This window comes from Notamacropus eugenii, chromosome 5 (genome assembly GCF_028372415.1).
Source record: "Notamacropus eugenii isolate mMacEug1 chromosome 5, mMacEug1.pri_v2, whole genome shotgun sequence".
Lineage (NCBI taxonomy): Eukaryota > Metazoa > Chordata > Mammalia > Diprotodontia > Macropodidae > Notamacropus > Notamacropus eugenii.
In genome coordinates, this window is record NC_092876.1 from 287,748,503 (window position 1) to 287,772,862 (window position 24,360).

At 36.0% G+C, this 24,360-nt stretch overlaps 1 protein-coding gene across 10 annotated transcripts in view; it reads left to right on the forward strand.

The window, feature by feature from the left end:
- Window positions 1-24,360, forward strand: part of GTDC1 (glycosyltransferase like domain containing 1) — a 444,669-nt gene that overhangs the window by 140,535 nt on the left and 279,774 nt on the right. For 7 of the 10 annotated variants that reach the window (XM_072613182.1, XM_072613176.1, XM_072613174.1 and 4 more), the window contains 2 exons: window positions 17,492-17,558; window positions 20,739-20,942. The exons of 1 other annotated variant lie outside the window; for it this stretch is intronic. In XM_072613182.1, coding sequence (XP_072469283.1) covers window positions 20,764-20,942 — 179 coding nt within the window. In that variant the 5' untranslated portion in view covers window positions 17,492-17,558; window positions 20,739-20,763. The remainder of the gene's footprint in view (window positions 1-17,491; window positions 17,559-20,738; window positions 20,943-24,360) is intronic. 2 more of the 10 variants (XM_072613179.1, XM_072613178.1) reach the window with 1 other exon arrangement.

Below are 24,360 nucleotides of genomic sequence, written 5' to 3' on the forward strand. Positions count from 1 at the left end.
CTTTTTATTTCCTTGTAGGGTAAGATAGATTTCTATATCCAACTGGGTGTGTATGTTGTTCCCACTTTGAGCCAATTGTGATGAGAATAAGGTTTAACTTTGCCTGCCATCCCCACATCTTCCCTTCCATTATAATAACTCTTTCATTTCTCTTTTATGTGGGATAATTTGCCCCATTCAATCTCCCCCTCCCTCCCTTCCCCCCCCTTCTTTTTCCAGTGCGATTTTCTTTTGTTTTGGGGAAGTTATCATCCCATAAGAGTCACCATGTATCAACACCCTCTGTCTGTATGTACTCCTTCTGATTTTTCTTATAGTAATAAAGTTGTTAAGAGTTACAAATATTATTTTGCCTTAGAGAAATACAAACAGTTTAACCTTATTGATTTTTTATGTTTTCTCTTTCTTGTTCCTCTTTTACCTTTTTATGTTTCCCTTGAGTCTTGTATTTAGAGGTCAGCTTTTTTATTCAGCTCTGATCTTTTAATTAGAAGTGCTTGAAGATCCTATATTTTGTTCAATGTTATCCTACCCCCCCCCCCCCCCCCCAGCCCCGAAAGGTTATATTCAATTTTGCTGGGTAGGGGATTTTTGGTTGTAGTCCTAACTTCTTTGCCTTCTGGTGTATCACATTACAAGCCCTCTGGTTCTTTAATTTGTCAAATCTTGTGTGATCCTGACTGTTACTGAATGATGTTTGAATTGGTTCTCATTGGCTGCTTGCAGCACTTTCTCTTTGATCTGTGAGCTCTAGAATTTTGTTATGATGTTCCAGGAGTTTTCATTTTGGGATCTCTTTCAGGCTGAAAGATTCTTTCAGTTTCTATTTGGCCCTTTAATTCTAATATATCAGGGCAATTTTCTTTCATAATTTCTTGAAAGATGTTGTTCAGGCTTTTCTTTTCTTTTTTATTTTTAAATCATGGCTTTCAGTTAGTTCAATAGTTTGTATATTATTTCTCCTGGATCTATTTTCTATGCCAGTTGTTTCCTTCAATGAGAAATTTCATATATTCGTCTATTTCTTTTTTACTTTTTTGATTTTGTTTTATTGTATCTTGATGCCTCATAGAGACATTAGCTTCCAATAGCTTGATTTTAATTTTAAGGAATTATTTTCTTCAGTGCACTTTCATGTTTCCTTTTCCATTTGACCCATTTTATTTTTTAGGGAGTTATTTTCCTCAGTAAATTTTTGTATATCTTTTCCATGTTATTAACTCTTTTTTCATAATTCTCTTGCTTTACTCTTATTTCTTTTCCCAATTTGTCTTCTACTTCTTTAATTTACTTTTTAAAAATCTCTTTTTTTTAGCTCTTCCAGAAATTCATTTTTGACCTGAGACCAAATTACATTTTTCTTTGAGGCCTTGATCTTCCCTAGCACCATAGTAACTTTCTATCATAAAGTTCTTTTTTTGTTTTTTGCTCATTTTTTCTGCCTCTTTTTGTGACTTAGTGTTTTTAAGTCAGTATTGGGCTCTTGTCTTACACCGTCCCAAGCTTTTTGTGTTGGAGCTCAAGGACTTATTGCTGGCTTTCACTTAGCTTCAGGGCTGAGCTATTTGTTTCACTGGAGGGTGGGCTACCCTTCTGGATTTTAAGTGGGACTGGGGTGGGGTGAGGGACTTCCCTTTGGCCTCCCCTGGGTGTGGGGTTTAGCTGCTGGCTTACCTCAGAGTGGGACCTTTCTGCTGGGTTGCTTTGGTAACGAAGTCTTTCTGGTAGTTATCCCTGGAGGAGGGATGTTGTTGGCGATCAGCCCCGGAGACTGAGTCTAGCTGTTGGCTTTACTGTTTGTCAGCAGTGGGGTCAAGACTTTCCTGGTGGCTTATACTGGGGTGGGGCCTTGCTTTGCTGTACAGACTGCTCAATTACCTGGGGGCTGCTGGTATACCCTAGGCCTTGCTGCAGGATTGCCCCAGACTTGGAGCCTTGCAGCAGGCTCCATGCTATGAGGCTGTTGCTGTTGCTCCTCCCCTTGTTCCACTCCCTCCCCAGGGAGATAGAACTTTCCTGCTGGTCTGTTAAGCTGTTTTCTTGCTCCTGGATAAATTCTGAGGTAGTCTTTATAGTTGTTTGGAGGGGAATTTGGGAGGGCTTCAAAAAGGTTCCTTCCTCATTCCACCATCTTGGCACCAGAAGTCTGAACACGCTTTTAATGCTAGCTTACTTGTAGGGTCTAAAACTATGTCCTGTCATTTCAAGGATTCTAAGAGATCCTTTTGGCTCCCAAATAATTGCCTCTTGTATAGTATAATGTTTACAATTAGAGTTTATTCTTTTGGCTACTGAGCTAATTCTTGGTTAAAATATAAATGCCTCTTGGAGAAGTAAACCATTTGGTCTTAGCAAGCATTTACTGTATCTGGCTGTGGATGAGTTTATAAAGTCTTTCTCTGAGACTAAGTTTTGATTGAAGGGAAGGAAGAAGAGGAGAAAAGGTGTGAGGGCACTTGCTAATAAGGGGTAGCTGTTGTGCAGATAGCCTTTAATTTTTGCACTGGCAAAAAACCCCAAACTTTGCTTACTTCATAATTTTGCCCAAGGGCTGTCCTGTAGCACCAATTATCCAGTAATACACTGTCCTGCCTGGCCTACATTTCTGAATAGATAATTCATCATTAGCATATTTTTGTATGTAAATCTTAAACTAAAATAGTTTCTTAAATACTCAAGAATAGTTTATCTTAAGTAGGCTAAACATTCCCTCTAATCCTGCTTATACTAATAATTTTCTAAGCAAACCTTTTGTTAATAGTGCACAGGTAAACTTCAGCCCAGCTAGTGTCTAAGCCATCACAAACACAGAATGAGTGGGTAATTCATGAATGAAGTTTAATGTGTGAACATTAAAAAAATTAGTGCACCAATTTTCTGCTTCCTTGTAACTTTTTCTTTGCTTAGTTTGACCATTTTGGGGCTGGGGGGAGGAATTAGTATAACCATTCATTAAATGGTTTTTACTGGGTCTTTTTGTAGAATAAATAATATTATCTCTTATACAAGCTGAAATAATTGCTCAAAATCGTTAGTGGTTTGTAGTTATAAAATATAAATGAAAAACTGAATCCCCTTTGTTTGTAGGGTAAAACCCAAACTCTTCTGGCATTTAAATCCTTTTACAATCTAGTCCCAGCTCCTTTTTTCAAGTCAATTTTACATTATCCCCCGTCACACACTCTATGTTCCGGCTAAACTGACCTGCTTTTTGCGCTCTTGATGCTACTTTGCTTTTGTAGAAGTCAAGAAGTCAACAAGCACAGTACTTAGCATGCAGCCGATGCTTAATAAATGCTTGCTTATGGACTGATTGAATACAAAACGCTGCACCCGAAAACCAAGCCAATATCAGTCAATGCAGTGAGAAAAGGTGTTTTTCCCTCCCTCCTCCTCCCCTTTCTTTTCTCTTTTCTCCTTGTCCAAAAAGAAGGATGGTTCTAGTTTGACTATTCAAGTTATCAAGGGCCTCATATTAAAAGAAATAATGCCATGGCAATAATAGAAATCTTGATTGACATAGAAATTATTATAAGTTCTACCTTTCAATTCCCAATTTATGGCTTTTTATATTCAATAACTTTCTCTAATATGCCTTAAACTTTCTTTTAGAAGTCTTATTTTTATTTCTTTTTTATTTTTGAAATACATTTTTAAAAAAATTTAAAATATACCACTTCACCTGTCCTAGCCAGAGAAAGTTACCCTCTAAAACAGATTTTAAAAAGAGAGAAAGGAGAAAGTTTTGGTAAAACTGCCAACATATCCACCAAACCTCAAAGTATATTTGTTATTTTCTTACTTAGAGTCCTCTGCAAAGAGTGGAAGATGGTGCATTTTCTCATCTCCTTTTCAGATCCGAGCTTGGTTATTACACAGCTTTAGTTTTGTTTCATTTTATTCTTATCCTTAACTTTTTTATAGTTATAGGATAGGTTGGTCTCTGGACTCTACTTACTTTGCTCTGTACCAGTTCATATAAGACTTTCTGTATGTTAAATTCCTTTTATCCATTGTTTCTTGTGCTGCAGGGATAAGATTTCATTATTTGGCATGCTACTTCTCATTTATTAGCCATACCGAAGCAACACGCATCTACCTTGTTTTTCACTCCTTGCTGCCACACAAAGAATTGCTAAAAATATCTTAGTGTATTGGTCTTTCCTTCCTTGTTATGTGGCTAGCAGTGGGATCTCTGCCACAAACTTCCAATAATATTGTAATTTTGGAGTTGCTTTTGTCTTTTTATCCTTCCCTTCTCCCTTTCACACTTGTGTAGATGAACTTTTCCTTGTTGCCATTCACTCCTGAGTTTTCAACAGATCACTCTATAGAGAAAGAATCTGGGATTTCCTCCTCTGTATTACTCTTTTTGTGAATATTTGTTTCTTTGAGACATGTCATACTCATTAGACTAGTTGGGTGTTCTGCATTTTGTACATTTGAATATGAACACAAGATAATCTCTTTTCTTGAAGGTATTCTTTTAAGATCAGCTTAAAAATTTAAGTAAAGCTTAGCACTTGCTTTAGATAAACTTTATTAAGTTTTCATCCTTAGTGTTTGAGGAAATGACTGCATTTCTAAGCCAATTTGAGAAAATATGTAGGTAATTAGGAAAGAGTTAACATTTTAATCACTTAGTGTACATTAATATGTAATAGAAGTTAGGCAAAACTATGGCCTTTGAAATTCAAGGGCAAATATCTAGAAGGAAAAGACAAAGAAAAGGAATATAGAAGAGAAGGACTTCATTGTTTTTACAATCAGATCCTCACATTTTTCCTTAAGAACAAGTATTTTTTGGAACTTCAGGAAGAGACTTGTCATGCTACAATACCTTTAAACCACCAGTAAGAAAATTCAGGCACTTTATGTTGAATTTTCAGGAATCTTGCAGGGTGGTTCTTACAAAGTAATTATTAGCATTGCTGAGTGAGCTTTGGAGTCACAGGTGTTATATAATGGACTTCTATTTTCAGAGACTTAGTCAGAATCTGAATAATTGGTTCAGTCCTCTCCCTTGTGAAAGGACAGGAGTTATACAAACAGAAGAATCAAAAAGATATTTTCCCTCACACTTTAATAGTTAATTTAATACATTTGAATACAGTTTAATAGTTAATATTACAGATTAAAAATGCTTTCTTTTCTTCTTGCACATACTGTCGCAACCTTGAGTCCAGCTTCTCTGACTCATATGAATGTCATGCCCACATTATTAATGCTTTAATTTAATAAACATTAGATCCTTAAGCCAGACCAGAATTTGGCAGTTCATTGTATATAGTTGGAGAAAGATTGGTTGGGTTAGATAAATTCCTCTGATTATCCTTTAGAATTAAATATGCTTTAGATGTATTGGTGTGAGAGTTGACTTTGAGCATTTTGACAAAACTATACATATTATAATTATCTATTGGTATGGTCTTTGGTCATCAATTTAGCTCTCTAGTAGAGAAATCAAGATTTTCCAGAGTGACAGTAAAAATGATCCACTCTCCTTACTGATTTCGTTGTAATTGAAGTCAAGTCCTTAAGGAAACCATGAACCATATCCCACCTGGGAAGGATTCTAAGTTATATTCTCTCTTTAAAATGAGTCAGTCTGTTTATTAACTAAGACTATTAATTATTCCAGCAAAGGGGCTCATGATCCCAGATATACTGCATATACCCACTGATTAGAAGAAAAATAGGAAATTAATTAACTCCTGGGCCCCCTTGCTCTATTCAAACAGATTATTTGCAAAGTTTCCAAATTACAAATTACATGGCATAGAGATAATGAAGATGCCCAAGTTTGAGCTTTGGCTTTGGCAGTTCACTGGAAATGACTGTGTGCTCTAAGGTCTCTCTAGCATTAGACAAAATATTTATATCAATGGAATGTCTCCTTGGAAAACGAGTTGATAAAGAGATAACTTAATGGTGACAGACAAGGCCACTAAATAGATGCAAGTCATGGTTCTTGCCCCAATCAAGAAACTTCGAGATATTTCTAGCTCTCTTTTTACTTGGGGGCAGTTGCATGCCATGTCAGACTAGACATGCCTGCGTTTCCTTTGCATAAACTGTGGGCAAACATCAGACCCTCCAGAAAGCATAGACAGTTGTCTGTGAATCTCTTTTCTTCACTTATGAGCTTGACTCCTAAATAGCTGAAGGATTTCAAAATGCCAGGCTATTATTACCAGATTGACTCTTTTTCTTATAATAGAGAGGTAGCTAATAATATGTCCCCTGTCATGCTTAAAAATAGTGATGCATCTCTCCTTCCCCCCACCTATTAGTCCCAGATCCACTTGATTTTAGTCTAAGTTGAGCATCTGAGCTTTTTAAACTTAGCATTCAGTTTTGAGTGCCTTGAGCTCCTTAACGTCTGCGAAGTAATCTTCCCCAGACAGTAACCTTTTAACAATCTTGTAAGGCACGTGCTGCCCAGAAAAGTTGTCATTTAAAAAAACAACAAAACAACAAAAACAACAAAAAAACTTCAACCTGTAGCAATTATGTTTATAGTTCCTTTTTTTTTGTATTTTCAGTAATTATTTTTTGTGGGGAACTATCTAATTGGTACATTTTGAAAATGAACAAAGTAAAAACTTAAATTTGTGTTTTAAAGACCATATTCTGATGTTACCAGCAATTGGAAAAACTCTTACTGTGTGGTTGATTTTTCTAAAATATGTCATGTAGATATTATGAAATATACATCCTATTTGTCTACAGTTAGTGTCTCTAAATCTAACTGTAAGCCTTTTTTGGTACTATTGGAAAATGCCTCTATCTTCTCTAGCTATGCACTTTATTTACTCTGTTTCTTCTTGATCTGTTAAGTGTTATACTTTTGGAAAGTACTTTCCCCTGGTTATAAAGCTCATTTAAATGGTTAATTTTTGTTGTAACCTAAATCAAAACAGCAAATCTAGTTATGTAGACCTCTTAAACTCATCAAGGCAATACCACTTGGAATACCAAAGGAATATTTGCTTGGGAGCTTAATTTCAAATAGGAGACGAGAATAGAAGGCTGAGCTCTCATTACAGAATAGCAGTCCTTTTATTTCTTCTTGTTTCCCTATCTCACTGCCCAGAGAGGCTGTTCCAAACCTTTCTTTCTCTTCTCAAGTCTCTCATAGCTCTCCTTCCCTCTTCTTTCAACTGAGGAACTCTGTTCTTGTCTTATTGAAAAAAATGAAGGCCATTCAATGTCAGCTCCCTCATCTTCATTTCAGACCCCTGGATATCACCTCCCCCTTTTCTCCTCTTTCCCTCTAATCTCTGATAGCGAGGTAGCCCTCCTCTTTGCCAAGGCCGCTCCCTCTCATGTGCCCTTTATCTTATCCCCTCCTGACTTCTCTAACAGATACTATTTGCTACTATCTCTAGCTCTCTGTCTCTCTGTCTGTTTACCTGTATGTTTATCTTATTTTCAACTTCTCTGTATTTCCTGTTTCCTTCCCTACTGCTTTTGAATATGCTCAAGTCTTCCCTGCCTTAAAAAAGCCTCACTAGACTCTTGTCCTCTTGAGCTATCATTCTGTAACTCTTTTACCCTTTCACAGCCAAATTCCTGTAAAAAGCAGTCTATACTCTGCCTCTGCTTCCTTTTTGGTCACTCCTCATTCCTTTTTAATCTAGTTTCTGACCCCAGCTGAATCTACTTTTTACAAAGTTATCAGCAGTCTTTTAGTGGAAAGATATGGTGGTCTTTTCACAGTCCTCATCCATCTCTACTTATATGCTGCCTTTGACGCTGTTGACCATGTTTTACTCTTGGACTTGGACTTCTTCTTCTCTGCGTTTTTGCAATACTCTTCTCTCTCCTAGTTCTCCTCTTGGCTGTTTGAGTATGCCTTCTCAGTCTCTTTTATTTCTTCATCCTTTGTGTCATACTTCATAGTTACGGATATTTCTGGGCTCTCTCCTGGGCCCTCGCCTCTCCTTCTATACTCTCTCTAGGAGTCTATCTTTCTTTGTGTCTTTTTCTGTCTCTCTTTATCTTTCACTTTATCTTCTTACTGTCTGTCTGTCTCTAACCTTATCAGTTGCCATGGGTTTAACTTTCATTTCTTTACAGATGACTCCCATGTTCATATATCCAGTCCCCGCCTTCTGAGATTCTTTCCCGTATCATCATTCGCCAGTTTGATATTTTAACGTTGATGTTCCAGAGACATCTAAAGCTCAACATATCCAAAACAAAACTTATTATCATTGTCTCCAAACTCACCCTTTTTGTGTCAAAGGTACTATTGTTCTAACATTGTCCCAGGTCCATAATTTAATATTATCCTTTACTCTACCTCATCTCACATGTCCAGTCACTTGTTACACTGCTGCTTTTTCCTCCACAGCCAGTAGAAAAAGTCCATGTTTGGGGGGCATAAAGCAAGTTCAGTTTTCGATATGTCCTATTTAGAGTGTTGGCAGAACTTCTGGGTGGAATGTCAAGCGGATCTCAGTCTGGCTTCTTATCACCTCTCTTGACTATGACACTCAGAGGTTACCCGTGACCTGTGACCTGCCAGGTCTGATGGGCTTCTCTAAATCCTCTCTCCTCTTTCATCTCTGCTGCATTTGATACCATGGACACCCTGACTCCTAACACTGTCTCCTCAGCTTCCGTGACACTGATTTCTTCTGGTTTCTTCTTAGCAGAATGACTGGGTTTTTTTAGGTTCCTTTGGAGTATCATCCATCTCCTATTCACTCCCTACTCCTGACTCCCGACTCCCCCCTCCCTCCAAAAAGCATGAGTGTCCCCTGAGGTTGAGTCTCAAGCCCAGTCCCGTTCTTGCTCTACGTTCTCATACTTGGTAATTTCATCTGCTTTTAATTTAGTGCACATACTTCTATGTTTATGTATTCAGTTCCAGACTCTCATGAATTCCAGTCCTACAACACTAGTTGCCATTTGGATACCTTGATATACATCTAGTATCTGGAACTGGTGTTATATATTAGGTTCCAGTTCCTATATTTAAGAAAAGGAAGAGGAAGAGAGGGGCAACATAAAATCCAACCTAATGCACATCTGTAGTAATAACTAGCATTTATATGATGATTAAAGGTTTATAAAGCAATTTCTCTATGTTACCTCTTTTCTTCCTCACAGTCTTGTGAGGTCAATACTATTATTATCATCCCCATTTCACAGGTAAGAAAACAGACTGAGAGTGATTAAGTGATTATCTCAGGGACATAGAACTAGGAAGTATCTAAGCAGGATTTGAACTCAGGTCTTTCTCACTCCAAGTCTAACACTCTAGCTACAAGTCACTTAGCTACACGTATTGTTTGATGACACTAGTAAGAGAGTTTTCTTCTGAATTCAGGCCTGTGGTTTATTTTCTAGATAGCACGAATCTAACCTGGCCCTGCCATTTACTCCCATTGTGACCCTGGACAAATTCCATAACCCCTCAGGCTTTAGTTTCTTCATTTGTATGCTGAGGGGTTTGGATTAGGAGGACCTTAAGAACTTTATCACCTTTTAAAGACATTACAGGTGCTTTTCGAAAGTCATTAGTCCCTCTGGCTGGTAAACCTCTGCCAGTGACACTACATTTTCTAGTGCTACTTTCAATCTTTACTTTTTCTGTTGATTCTCAAATCAGTAGATTAAGATAATGCTGAAAATAGAAGCGAAATTTCCCACAAACTCTTGATTTTCATGTACATCAGTCAAAAGGAGAAAGAGAAAAGAGAAATAGAACATATTTGGGTCCCCCTCTACCTTTCATTTAGGCATATTGCTTGAATTGTTTAGGACCAGTTAGAACAAATTAACACTTTTTTCCTGATTTTTCTCATTTCAATTTTATATATTTTATATAGTATACCTTGGTTTTCCATTACTTTAATAGAACATGATACAATAATAATAAATATGCTTAAAACATTGTAGAATGTTAATCATTTTGAAGTGTTTTTCAGCACTAAGTAAAATTGTTTCATTACTTCTTTTGTAGTTTGAAATTACTAATAAAATTAGCAAAATGATGATAATGCTAAAAAAAAAAAAAAAAAGGGAATTGAGTGTAATAAAGATATTTGTTTCCCCAGAATCAGAAATGAAACCCATAAAATGTACTGAATGGTAGCTTAATTAGTAACCCACACTTCCATACCTTTAAGGTTTGCAAAAGTCTTTCACTTCTCTTGTTTAATCCCCACAACAGCTTTTTGAGGTCAGTGATGCGAATACTGTTGTGTCCATTTTATGGATTTAGATATTTTGGCATGGAATGATTAAGTGAATTAATATCATTAAGTACTTCTGGTTTTTCTGGTTCTAATCCATGTGTTTTTCCACCATATTAGATTGTCCCTAATTTTTTTTTTTTTTTTTAACATTGATAGTCATTTTCACTTCTCACTGGCTGCCCCCAGGTCTGGAATACTTTCCATTTCATACTTCTGCCTCTCTGCATTCCACACTGCTTTTCCCAAAATTTAGCTCAAATACAAGCTTCTGCAGGAGACCTTTCATGCCCCCTGGGCACCTAGAATCCTTCTCCCTAAGGTCAGCTTCTGCCTATGGTATATGGATCTTGTATGACCTATTTATTTACAGATTGTTTCCTCTTACCATAAGTAAAGCCCTTGAAGACAAGGACTATTTTTTGTGTTTTTACCTTTGCATCTCCAGTGTTGATCAAAGTCTGGTATATTGTAATGCTTAATAAATGGGATTATTGTTGATTGATTGGCTGGTCATATAGATTACATGATTATGTGGGATGTATCTTTTATAAAACATGAGGAAATTAAATATGAGGAATTAATAATCATTTTTGAAAGCAAAAGGGGAGTGATGTTATAGTGATAGCTGTCAGTCCTATTAATACAATGTTATGGCATACATAAATAATTGACCCTTTTAAAGCAAAAAGCTGTGTCAAATAAACAAGTCCTGAAAGATGGATCAGAGATTGTTGGGAGAAGTTAAACAGACATATGAATATTTAATTCCATAAGTGATAAAATATAATTTTTAAAAAGCAAAACAAAATAGGAATTAGCAAAAGCTTATTTGCAAATTACTTAAATTAGTCTGCCAAAGGCTATAGAATTTGTCTAACCAAACTCTCAGTGTGCAATATGAATCTTCAGTTCTTAGTCACCACAACAGGAAACTCGAGTCAGAATCGAAGAAAGTAGACTTCACATTAGTATACAACTAACTTTCAGGTAGAGAAACCAGGTTGTAGGGCATCAGAGTAAGAATGCTGAATCTCTTAAATAAGAAATTAAGTTTTTTTCCCAAGATATCCACTATGTATGGTGATAGATCTTATAAATGATTAAATAGTTAAATAACCTTGGGTCAAATAATAATGTATGCCACTTTATTTTGACCCATAGATTTAGAGCTAGAAGAAACCTCAGAATCTTTCAAGTTCAACCTCTGCCATTTTATACATGAGGAATACACAGAGGGGAAATTACTTGTCCAGAGTCACATAGTAAGCATCAAAATCAGGGTTTGAAACCATGTTATCCAGAACTGGTATATATTCAATTTAAACCAATAAGCAAGATTAGATGGCTCCTTCATTTACATTAAGAAAGCTTTATATCTGTGTGTACAATGTTAGTACTGCAGTCTTGTAACTGTTGAGCTGTAAAGTTGAATCATTAAATGCTAGATTGGGAGTGAATGAGTCCAGATAGATTTTCTATATGTCTGCTTTTTACTTAAAAACATTCTACTCCCTCCCACCCTCCCCCCAGAACTTTATGTTCTGTGTTTGGCATGAAAAGGTTAAAGTGAGAGTATTGTTTGGAGAAAATTTATTTTCTTTAAGCAAAATGTATGCTTTAGGCTATTTTTTTTCCAAATGTTAACAAACTTTTTATGATATTACTGTTGTTTGCTAGGTTCTGTTTTTGGTGCTGAAGATATGTAGACAAAAATGCTCATGCCCACATGGAGCTCACTTTCTATTACTGAGACAGTGTGTATATATAGAAACCATCAAATAAGAGAGTTTTAGGAGGGAGGGTTGTACTAGTGATGAAACTGAGGGTAAAGGGGGTTCAGGAAAAACTTTATGTGGAAGGTAGTGCCTAAACTGATATTTAAAGGAAAGAAGGGATTCTAAAGGGTAGAGATATGTAACAATTTAAGTAGGAGTCAGTGGTGACCCTAAGTTTTGTATCTAGGTCAAACTGGCAAAGTTTTCAAGCCTTCTTTTTACCTTTTGAATAAAACTTAGGCATCTCTAATGGTGTTCAGTGGTTCAGGTATATCTCAACTGGGCTTTCCCTGATGAATCATTAAAGTAAGTGAGTGGGCAGGAAGGTAATGCTAACCTTTTTCGGTATGGCTCCATTTCGCCATGCTGTGTTGTTGGTAGCTTTTTCAAATAGAACTTGTGTGGGGTGGTGGTGGTGGTGGTGGTAGATTGAGGTGCAAGGGTGGAGGAGAGGTGGGAAGCTAGAAATAGGAAGAAAATACAACATAAACCTCTAATGACCTATTGAAAAATCTTGCTCAGATTTTATTTTACTTGAGTTGAAGATATTTGGTAGGTGAATTTATTGGCTTAATTCGCTGTCTGTCTTGCCAAAAGTTATACATATGCAAACAAGACCATATATTTTTCTGTAGGTAATTGACTTTGTAAGATGTTAAATGATCTGTGGATAAGACTGTGGAATCAATTTCTCATATGTGTGGGATTGTAACCGTTAATATTGTCATTACTGAAACTGTATACCTTCTTATAACTGGCAGCAACAGTGTATCTATGGAATATATTAATACAGTTATTCCTTTGGTTATAAATTATTTGGTTGGAAAATATTTGAATATTATAGGTAACTTACGTTGCTTGACTAGACATCATGGGCAAGGGCTACTTATGGTTTTCTATGAGGGAAGCTAATAGTTTTAAAAACCACGTGGATATATTTATACTTAGTCATGTCTTCTATAAGTAAATGGTAAATTATAATCTTCTCATACTTGATTGTGTCAAACTGAGAAAGTTTTTAAAAGAAAAATTATTATGTACCATATTGACAAAATATTACACATGTATTATGCATTTTAAAAATGTTGGTCATCTATGTATCAGAGAATAAAGAAGTTGGACCAATTCTAAAACAAACCCAGATAAAATGACTAAGAGAAAATAAAAAGTAAGAAATGCCTACAGGTATGGGACTTAATAGTTTTGCTGTTTTCTATGATTGATGTCACATAATTTTCAAGTGAATAGAGTCTAAAAATAAATATTTACATGTTGGTAAAACTGTAAAATTGTTACTCTATTTTTATTTTGAATATGTATATGTTCTGTGTATAGAAAAGTGTGATGCTATGTTGATAAATTATTCCTCTTGTAATATTAAACAAAACTCAAAATTGTTATGATATTTAGAAATTTACACAAATTTTACTTGTTAAATATTACATAATTATATTAAACATTAAAGTAAACCAATTAATTAATAATGACCTAGGATTTCTTAAGGCCATGTTTTACAGTAATGTTTCTTTTTTTTTTTTGTTATTGGTAGCAAGTCATGTGTTCTGGAGAAATGACTTCTCTAGAACTGAAATCAGCTAGGTTGGATACCAGACTTTGAAACACTCATACATTTCATGGGTCAAAGGAGAATCTTTCTAAAGTGTTTTATGATTACATTAGTTGATATTTTGAACAAAAAAAATTTTATTGACTTAGCACCTTCATTGTAAAGGAAAGTTATTAATCATAGGGTTTAGAGGTAGAAGGGACCTTAGAGTTCATCTGATCCAACTGGCTTTCCTTTGTTTTATAAATAAGAAAACTGAGACCCAGAAGGAGATCCCATGGGTAGTAACAGAACCCTCAGAATAAAAATCCAAGTTTCTTTTAATTATACAATATTTCCATATCCTTGATTACAAGGATGGAGATCCTGTGGCCTTCTAAGTCCTTAGGTGCGGCATTTTGACTGAGTCCAAGTTTTAGAGAACAAATCCTTTTATGAAAGGAATTTGTTCTGTGATGTTTGGATTCAGTCAAAGGGCTGCACTTGAGGACTAGAGGTCCACGTGTGGCTTTGAGGCCTTAGGTACCCCACCCCTGTCTGAGCAATTATTGAAGTTTGCAGGGATTTTTGCCCTTATTGAAATGATCCAATTGCTATGCTTTTCTGCTTTGTGATTCTTTTCTCTTCCTCTTTGATGTCACTTCTTCCTACTGTTAGTGATTTGTTTTCGTATACTCTCCATTTGTGTTATTATATGCTATTTCTGTTTTGGCCAGAAACCTTGAGGGTCTTCCCCTTCTAAAATGATTTTTTTTCTTTTGGACTAGGTAAAAGAGGGCATTCTCTGCCTCATTTCTTACCGAGCCTTGATCACTAAATGGGCATTGCTTTAGTCAAACAGAGATTTGTTAAAAACCTCAGCTTAAGAAGCCAGGGTCCACATTGCATCCTGGGCCATCTCTAGTCATCCTGGTCTGTATCTGGTCACCGGACCCATATGACTCTGGAGGAGAAAGTGAAGCTGGTGACTTTGCACAGTCCTCCTTTACTTAAGTCTAATTCACTTCCATGTCATGGCATCACCTCCCTGATGTCATGGTCCTCTTCAAGGGCAAAGGACAAAACAACACCAATAATATTACGTGCTTTATGCTAGGACAGATATGAGTATTCTCTGGGAGAAACCAGATAACTAGGTTTATTAAATGTGTAATCTTAATTTTATGCCCTTATAATTTTAACCCTATAAACTTTATTATATTACATTATATTAATATAATGTATTATATTATACTATAGTATATACTTATATTTTGCATATATATATATATGATACTATATTATATCTTGATAGTGACCCTTTTTCCCCCCAAATTAAGTACATGGACTTTGTGACAGTGTGGTTTTTGGTGTTCTGTCTTTGTTTTTGTTTGGCTACTCAGTGGCCCTTTCAATTATTTTGGAGTTTAATGGCTATTTTCTAGATAGGCGGGATCATCAGAACTTAAACTATGGGCTGCGTGGTACTTATTCAAACTGGTTGCACCAGAAAGGTAAAGAACAGTGCTCAATAGGCAACATTTGATATTTGGATTCATAGTTGCTAGATGGCTTCAAAGCTGTAAGCAGTATACTAGGTCCATTGTAGATAGAGACAGTAAGTAGTCTCTTCTACTAACATTTTAAAAAGACAGTTTTACACTTTAGTTTTTATTGTACCAACCTGCCATTTTGTGGAACAGAGCTAATTCTAAATGTTAATTTTTTTTTTAACATTTTAGTTACATGATTTATGAGATTTTGATACCGTTTGTCTAAACTCATAGATGGCATTATTAGAACCTCTTAAAAATTACCTAGTTTTATATGGACCAATATGAAGCATCTCCTCACTATAGTCGTAATCTGATGTCTCATCTTGAGATAAGGGCAGAGTGGGTTCTCCAAAACCATAAACTTTGGCATGTTTCACTGTTCTGGAAAAGCTGAAGGTATGGGCGCAGTGACTTCAGAAGAAATCTCTGGTTAATTTAGTTTGGAGAGGTTCATCACCAGGAAGCTGGTCATCAGATAATGTAATTTCAAGGCTACTAGTGATTTGTAAAACCTGTCAACTATAGCAGGAAAGGAAAGTGTTTGTAGGTAGAGGGAGTATTCACGCTGATGACATCATGGATCTTTTGCAGAAATATTTAAAATATGCTTTTGAAAAGTTTAGTTTGCTGTTAGCCATCTTGGTAGGGCACTTAAATTTTTGTTTGCCACATAAAATAACCTAAGTGGTTTTATTTTTTTGTTTGTTTGTTTGTTCTTTCCTGCAGCGGGCCCCAGACTTTTGTTCCTTTCTCATGGGCAGCGACTGTTTTTGCCCTTTTTACCCCCAGTACTTAATTAACACCATCTCTGACACATAAAAAGTACTTAATAAATGCTTATTGACTAAATGACTTTTACAGTGTTAGACAAACTAAGAGAGTTCTATGTTGGTACTCGTCAATGGTTTATCAGCTGTAAATGTGGCTGCTGGGTAGCAGTGGTTCAGGAGGTTAGGCCTGAACTCATATGCAGCCTCAGGCTGGACACTGGGTAAGTTACTTAAGCCAGCTGCCCCAGTGTCCTCAACTGTAAAAATAGAGATCCAGTCTAATAAACATTTATTAAGTGCCTACTATGTGTCAGGCACTAAGAATACAGTGAATAAAAAGGAAGACAGTCTCTGCCATCTACGGACGATGTCTAAAGGGAGAGACACCGCACAAAAATCGACAAAAAAAGCTGAGGAGGAGAGGTATCACCAAGAGGCAGCTTGTTCCATAGAACTGGTCAAACTGAGCAGTAGACACAAAGCAGAGTAGATCCCAGTACAGTTTCTGCCCTCTATAAAGGAATGCATTGGGAGGAGTGTGGAGCCCTCCAATCAGAAGGGCAGGGAGGTAGTGTCAGTCAAAGCTTGCATTAGCAAGTGGGTTTAAGTGATGAGTGTTTGCAGGGAAGGGCAGTTTGTTCCTTGGAACTGAAGCCAGGCCAAGCAGCAGACCCAAAGTGGAGTCATTCAAGGCTGCCTCCCTGGATTGTTGTGAGGATCAAATGAGATAATACTTGTAAAGCCTTTAGCACAGTGCTTGATTGTTTCCAGCAAACTGTTGTTATATCACAGCATATTTCGCTGTATTTTGGTTTTACAACTGTGCCTTGTCAATAAGCTCTGTCTACAGGCCTCCTCTTGGTAGATAGCTGGGTGGAACAGTTGATAGAGTGCTTACCCTGCAGTCAGGCATAGTCATCTTCCTGAGTTCAAATCTGACCTGAGACAATTACTAGCTGTGTGACCTTGAACAAGTCACTTCACCCTGTTTGCCTCAGTTTCCTCATCTGTAAAATGAACTGGAGAGGGAAATGGCAAACCACTCCCAAATGTTTCTGCCAAGAAAACACCAAATTGGGTCAAGAAGAGTGTGACAGGACCGAGCAACAACAAAGGAGACACCTTTTGAGTTTTCTTGAATATGCAATTGCTTAAGGGACTCCCTGTCTTGGTTACTGCTGGTCTTGGGCATTTTATATATAAGATATAGTAATCACTTCAAGAGGCCCTTCCTCTCCCAGTTAGTGTCTGTGGTAGTGCAACCTATTGGGGAATAACTCGAGGAGTAACCTCAGCTGTAGATTTCTTTACTGCTGTCTGTGGTCCTGCCTCTCGAAAGTTTTTTTTTTTCCTTGAGAAATGAAAGTAGGTTCCTGGTTGCTATTGCAGTACTTTTAATGAAGTTCCCTAAATACCATTTTAACAAAATATTGCCATTGAAATCTTTCTATAACAGATAATTTCTAGGTTCTGGCTGATTGCCAATTTATTGCAAGCATTGTTTGATACCAAAAAAAATTACAGTATGATTAAAGTGTTCACGTATTCTCTCGGAGGTTTTTCTAATGACACTTGCCATGTATTTTGCCTTCCTCCATTGACTTCCGTATAACAATAATCTCCTTTCTTTCAGGTTATGCTTTAAGAAAGCTGTGAGGGAAAAAAAAAACCAATCCTTTTTAACAGAACCTTGAATAGAAGTAAGTCCTGAACTGCTGTGTCCCTCCATAGCATTCTTACATCCACAAAGTAGCCTGGGCAAATTGTCATGATGTAAGGCCACAAGGTTGAATTCCCAGAGATGGTAGGACATGATGACATCCACTGGAAAAGTATCACCATCCATGGTCATCTGAGGCTCTCATTCATTTTACTGTCAAAAGTTTGGGATAGTTTTCAGTAATGTTAAAGTGAAAATAAGATTATAGTATGAGTAGATTTAACTTGCCTGCCTCACCCCACCTCCTGAGGTTTTCAGATATGTATATCCCATACAACCATAATCGTGTTCCCCTGTTTTCTGACTTTCCACATATTTTAACACCCAATTCTGCTTTACTGTGTATCTTGAATCAGTAACAGCATCTAAATATGCTTATGAAGTACCTCACTTTAAAATAAATATTATTGTAATCCATGAGAAAAATTGATACCTATAAAACATGTAGAATGAAATAGAAAGAGCAAAGTATAACATGGCTGTACCTATATATGTGTAGTATTTATTCAATCCTGTATATACACGTAGAACTAAAAATACATTCATACGCATACACATAAAACATTTGTAAGACCATTTTCTATGATGCTTTTCAAAGGCTATTTTACCTTTGAAGGCTATTCTAGGCATATATAGAATAATGTGGTTAGGTCAAAGGAAATAAAGCTAGATTACAGATATCAGTAAGGTGCACATGTAAGCAGTTTACACAGTGAATCTAAACTTCTCTTTAACCTATTTTAAAAGGTGTTATGATTTCCAAAAATATCTTCATTTCACATCTTTAAAAATCACTTTATAAGATTTTTCTGTCACTCAGGTACCAGTTACATCAATTTAACTTTTGAAAGGAGACTACATCAAAAGTACTAATAACCCCTGATCACTTTTTTTTTTTCCTGAAGGCATTTGAAATTCATTTGAAAAGTCCTTGTTGGGCCTAGAAAGGGAAGGGTTGAGCCTTGGACTCCCCGGCATTTCAAGTACTCAGGGTACATGAAGCCACTGGATATATTCTACTGCATTTCCAATGGGGAGAGTGAGAAGGCAGGTAACTTAAGAGCTTGAAATGCTAGAAGCTCAGGCCCAACACACCCTTCCCCCATTCACACCTTAACCCAAATGATAGGTTGGCAGGATATCTCTGTCAGCAACCTCACCCACAACTGCATTTCTACCCACTTCCTAAAACAGTATACCTCTGTTTTCTAATGTTCTTTCCTTTTCTTGTATCCTTAAGATAATAAAATGACAAGATTGTGATAAAAAGAATTTTAAATATCCCTAAGTGATATTGGAAATATCAAGAAGCTTTCTTAAGAAAAGGTACTTTTAGAATTTTGAATACTTAATTTTTTTTTTCAAATATACCATTAGGATGAAAAAAATTCTGATTTTTGCTTTAACATTACTAAAAACTATCCCAAACTTTGCACAGTAAGATGAATGACAGCCTCAGATGGCCATTGTCCATTGGCTAAACACAATAAAGTTCAACATTTATTACTAAAGAACTTTATTAAATTATTGCATATATTAAATTTGTTGAATAAAATTATTTCATAACATGACATATAAGTGCAGTTTAGTTCATTTAAAACATTGAGTGATATGAAACCTTTTTACTAGGGATTTTTATTCACAATGCTATTTTGCATTATTTTAGTTTATTTTCCTATGAGTTTATCATTGTAGGGAACTCCATAGGAGCTCCCTCCACTGATCTTCCTCGGCAGCATGTCTGTAGAGTTTTTGAGAGATTTTTCGAAGCCTAAGAGATTTGAGAACCTTGCCCTTAATGACATAGCTGGTATTTTTCATAGTTACAAAATATATATATTTTATTTTGTTATTCATTTCTATCTAACTCCAAGTTGCTGATTCTGTCTACTATACCACATTGCACCGAATTTTCCCTTACAATAAAAAAAATAATATAATTAAATTTTACATATAACATTTGTACATTCAGCAGATTTTATTTTGTTTTTAGTTTTGCAATTCAGTTAAGGAAGAGAGAAGAAACTTTATCAAGAAAGAAAAAAAATAGCCATACTACTAGGGTGATATTTCTTCAGGTTTTTAATGACCCATGGATATTCTTTATTTTACACAATGTATCCAAAGAAAACCTGTAGAAAATGTGCAATTACCAGGCAGGGAGCCCTTCCCTAATTGTCCCAGACAAACCAAGGGGTGCTATTTTGGGTACTTAAAGAGTAGGACTTTTCTGTCAAGAAAACCCCAAATGGATCATGAAGAGCTGGACATGACTGAAAATGACTCAACGACCACAACAACAAAGGAATAGGATGATTGGAAACAATATCTTAAGGAAGAGTGTCCTAAAGGACTGTTAGTGGAGTGATGAAGCTGAATTGTGTCATGATAACTTCACTTGATACTAGTTTTCATTCAAATATCTTTTCATAGGAACAATGGAAAGACATAGATGCAAAAATTATCTTGGATGACTACAATTCAGGTAGTTCTTAGCTAGATGACAGATGATCTAGGACAGTGGTGTCAAATAGGAATGAGAGCCACAGATCCTTGGGGGCCTATATTGAGTTAGAAAACTACATATTATTATTATTTATATTTTTTTGTTAAATATTTCCCAATCACATTTTGATCTAGTTTGAGTTATACTCTGGAATGCTATGGATTGTGTGTAGCCCAGTGTGTGTGTGTCACCTTTTCTCAAAATATTCAGGTCAAAGAAGGGCTTGGTGTAAGTCAGTGAATGGGCATAGGAAAATTGTAACTTGAAAAGAATCATCAGAGTTAAAGACATTAAGCCTCATGGATTAGGAGAAAAAATGAATAGTAGTAAAGGAAGTGATTTTAGGGGGCCAGAATAATATAAATACAGAATTAGAAGGGAAAAATACTTATATGTTTTAGGGACATTAGTGAAATACAGTATTTACAAAAAAAAAAAAAGAACTCTAAACCTAATCTATGTTTTAATTGAAGAGTTAACATGAAATTGACTACTTATTTATTCTTTATCGGGGGCAGAAAAAAAACACTTAAATTTGTAAAATTAGTTTTATAAAATAAACCATTGTAGTTTATGTAAAAATATTTTAAGTAACTTATAGTTTTACCCTATATCTTAGAAATAAATCAGATTTTTTTCCCTTTGAATTTTTAGACTCCTTGAAGATTTGGGAAATTCAATGAGTATTCTTATGATTGAAGCTTTTTATGGAGGATCCCATAAGCAACTGGTGGATCTGTTACAAGAAGAGATAGAAGACTGTGTGCTTTATACTCTCCCTGCAAAGAAATGGCATTGGAGAGCACGAACATCTGCCTTGTATTTCTCCCAAAATGTTCCAGTTAGTGATAATTACAGGTAAAAAGAGTTAGGGATGCTTCTGATTTGGGGCTTGCATAATGATTGTATTGCACACCTTGAGTCTGTGTTGATTTTCCACTGCCTTTTATAACCACATTTCTTGTCACGCTGAGTTTCATGTTGCTTGTTTATGGAGATTGCTGAAGGAGCCAGCTCACTGCCATGATGTTGCCCTGTTTCAGAGAGAGTGTCCCCACGCTGCCTTACGCCATTTTGTGTTGTCCTTCATGTGGAGGGAACCTTTACAGCACCAGCATGGATTCTTTCCTATGTTGAAGAGAATGTTGCTTAGGCAGAGGCATGCATTTTACTCAGGCAGACACCGAAATGTGTGGAGGTGACAAATAGCATTCCTAATGGAAGAAGATTCACACGATCAGATTCAGAAGGTAATAGAGGTGAAACACCAGTGATGATGATTGAGAGGGATGTGGAAGCCTTTTTCTTTTCATGATTCTTTGTATTAGTAGCCTTTCTGCCCTTTCCCCCTTTTTTTCTCCTCTCCTTTATGATAGAATAGTTGTTTAGGAGATAGAGAAGAAGGCATACTGTAGTTGAGGTTGGAGTGGGGGCCAGGGAGAAATCCCTTATGTTGTCTCCTACTCCCGCATAAAAACCATCAATTTAAATTATATTTTAAAAGAACAACCTTATATAGTGCCTACTATGTTGCAGGCACTATGATAAGTGCTTTATAATATATTACCTCATCTGATCCTCAAAACAACGCTGGGAGGTAGGTGCTATTACCATTCCCATTTTATGGATGAGGACACTGAGGCAGGTAGCAATTAAGTGTTTTGCTCAGGGTCACACATCTAGTAATTGTCTAAATTGTCTAAATGTGAGGTCACAGTTGAACTCTGCTCTTCCTGATTTGGCCCAAAGCTCTACCCACTGTACCAGATAGTTAGCTTATAGTCTTGATTATTGGACTGTACAGAGTAGTTCCCATCTGTTAGACTATGACCTTCTCTGTGCATCCAAAGCACTCAACAGTCATCAAAAACAATTATTATTATTAGGCATAAAAGCCTACTGGAATAGGCACTGGGGCTACACATGCAAAAAAATAAACAAAAAAGAGTACTTGACCTCAAGGCTCTTACGTTCTTCAGAAGAGAAATAGTATGTACGTTGATAAGTAAATATGAAATACAAAGTGTCCTAAAAAGCCTGAGTGCATTTTTACTAAGTTTCTGTAACTTAAAACTTCAAAAGTGTCACTTTGGGGATGACGTAAAATAATAGGAGGCCCCTGTGAACTTGGTAGATCAGAAAATACCCTTGTGTAAGAGATGACAACAGCTGAGCTCATTCTTTAAGAAAGAAAATAATTATAAAAGGAAAATAGGAGTACATTGGTATCATCAGTAGGGAAAGATTAATTATTAATGGTAATAAATTCATATTGCTGAGAATTTTGAATGGAAAAGATTTGAAGAATTGAGCTTAAAATGAACTACTTGTTTCCAAATGCCACAGTTCAGGGTTACTTATTTTGATGGTAATTGTCAAGAGGACACTCTTCATTCACAAGGCAGTGAAACTTTAAGCAAATATGTCAAGTAGAAACAACTTTATAACTGACAATAATGACAAAGTAGTTTTCTTATGGCAGGGATAGGGAGTAAAAGAGAATTCAGCATTTTCAAGGCCCTATCATAATATATTACTTAAATTCAAGTTATACAGTATAATTAATTTTGTGATATGCCTTCATTTCACTTTACAACTGTATATAATGGCAATTCAGCAGAGATTCAAACCTTAACATTTATCTTTTCTATGCCTATTTGCTTTCATTTTTGAATATTCATTCTAAATAAAGTTATTGTAACAAAATGTATACATCTACACTGAAGCCTATGCATAGATACATATATGTATAAAGTATGTGTACAATGTATGTGTGTATATTTATGAATATATGTGTGTAGGTATGTATGTAATCTATTCCCTCTGAGGCTTAAGGCATTAGAGTGTGTATTTTACGTTGCTCTCCCTCTGAAGCAGCATTACTTTGGAGGAGTGTTTAAGACAAACTGTTGGTCAATTTCTCTTGTATTAAAAACCTCATCCTCCAGTGCTCCCTGTTCCTCCAAGGTCAACAGCTCAAGTTGTCCAGCATTAGCTGTATTAAACTAATAAGACATCATTCTAAGACATACACCTCATTAGTTTAACTTATAGTTACAATGACCCGAGATAACTTAGTTTCAATTTGTCAACTAGTCACCATCGTGGGGAATGGGGATGAGGAATAATAGCCACTTAAAATGTAGACCAAGTTAGCATGCCTACTGATTCAGAGAGGGGCTCATGTGCAAGGTTACCACCTTTGCTTATAGCTGCTAAATCGGAGTTGAGTGGGGCATCTTTTTAAAACAAAAAGTACTTTTATCACTGTCACTTTTAGCATTTAAACACTTAGAGGACCTCATTGTCAAAGGCCACAAAGGTAAAGCAATAAAGAACCACATGGATCATTATTGGGCTGACAAAATTATTGTAAATGAATAATGATGTGACTGATAAGAGGACATTGAATGGATGTCCACCAAGTATTTTCTAGTCTTTTCCCACATTTGTATGTGCTATTTTTAAAGGCATATTATATAACAAATGTATTCAAAAAGAGTGTAAGTGCATCAGTTCCACTAGTCAGTTTGGCTCCACTTTCTCCTGGCAATAAGAAACGTCCATCACCATTTATGTTAGTTGTGCTTTCTTTCTGTTTTGTTAGAAGTTCTAGAAGATTTATCATAGTTTTGCTTTTCCAGAGGAGAAAGCAGTGTTCTGACTCTTCTGTTATACTGATATTTTTTTGGAAATGTCAGTAGAGGGAAATAAATATTTCTGAGCTTTTTCTATTTTGAAGGTTAGAGAAAACACACAATTTTCTCTACTGAAAAGCTGTATCTCAGGACTAAGTATTACTTTTTGCTTCTCAGCAGGTACTTCTTTTAAAAAATAATATTTTTTTCCCAATTACATGTAAGAACAATTTTTAACATTCATTTTAAAAAAACTGATTTCCAAGTCCTCTCTTTTCCTCCCCCCTCCCTGAGATGTTAAGCAATTTGATACAGGTTATACTGTGCAGTCATGCACACATTTCCATATTAGTCGTGTTGTGAGAGGAAACGTAGGCCAAAAAAATTATGAAAAAAAAATAAAGTGAAAAATAGTATGCTGCACTGTGCCTTAGTTTGAGCTCCATCAGTTCTTTCTCTGGATATGAATAACATTTTTCATCATAAGTCCTTTGGAATTGTCTTAGATCATTGCATTGCTGAGAAGAGCTAAGTCGTTCACAGTTGATCATCCTATAGCTTTGCTGTTACCATGTACTATGTTCTCCTGGTTCTTCTCACCTCCATTTGCATCAGTTCACAGAAGTCTCCAGGTTTTT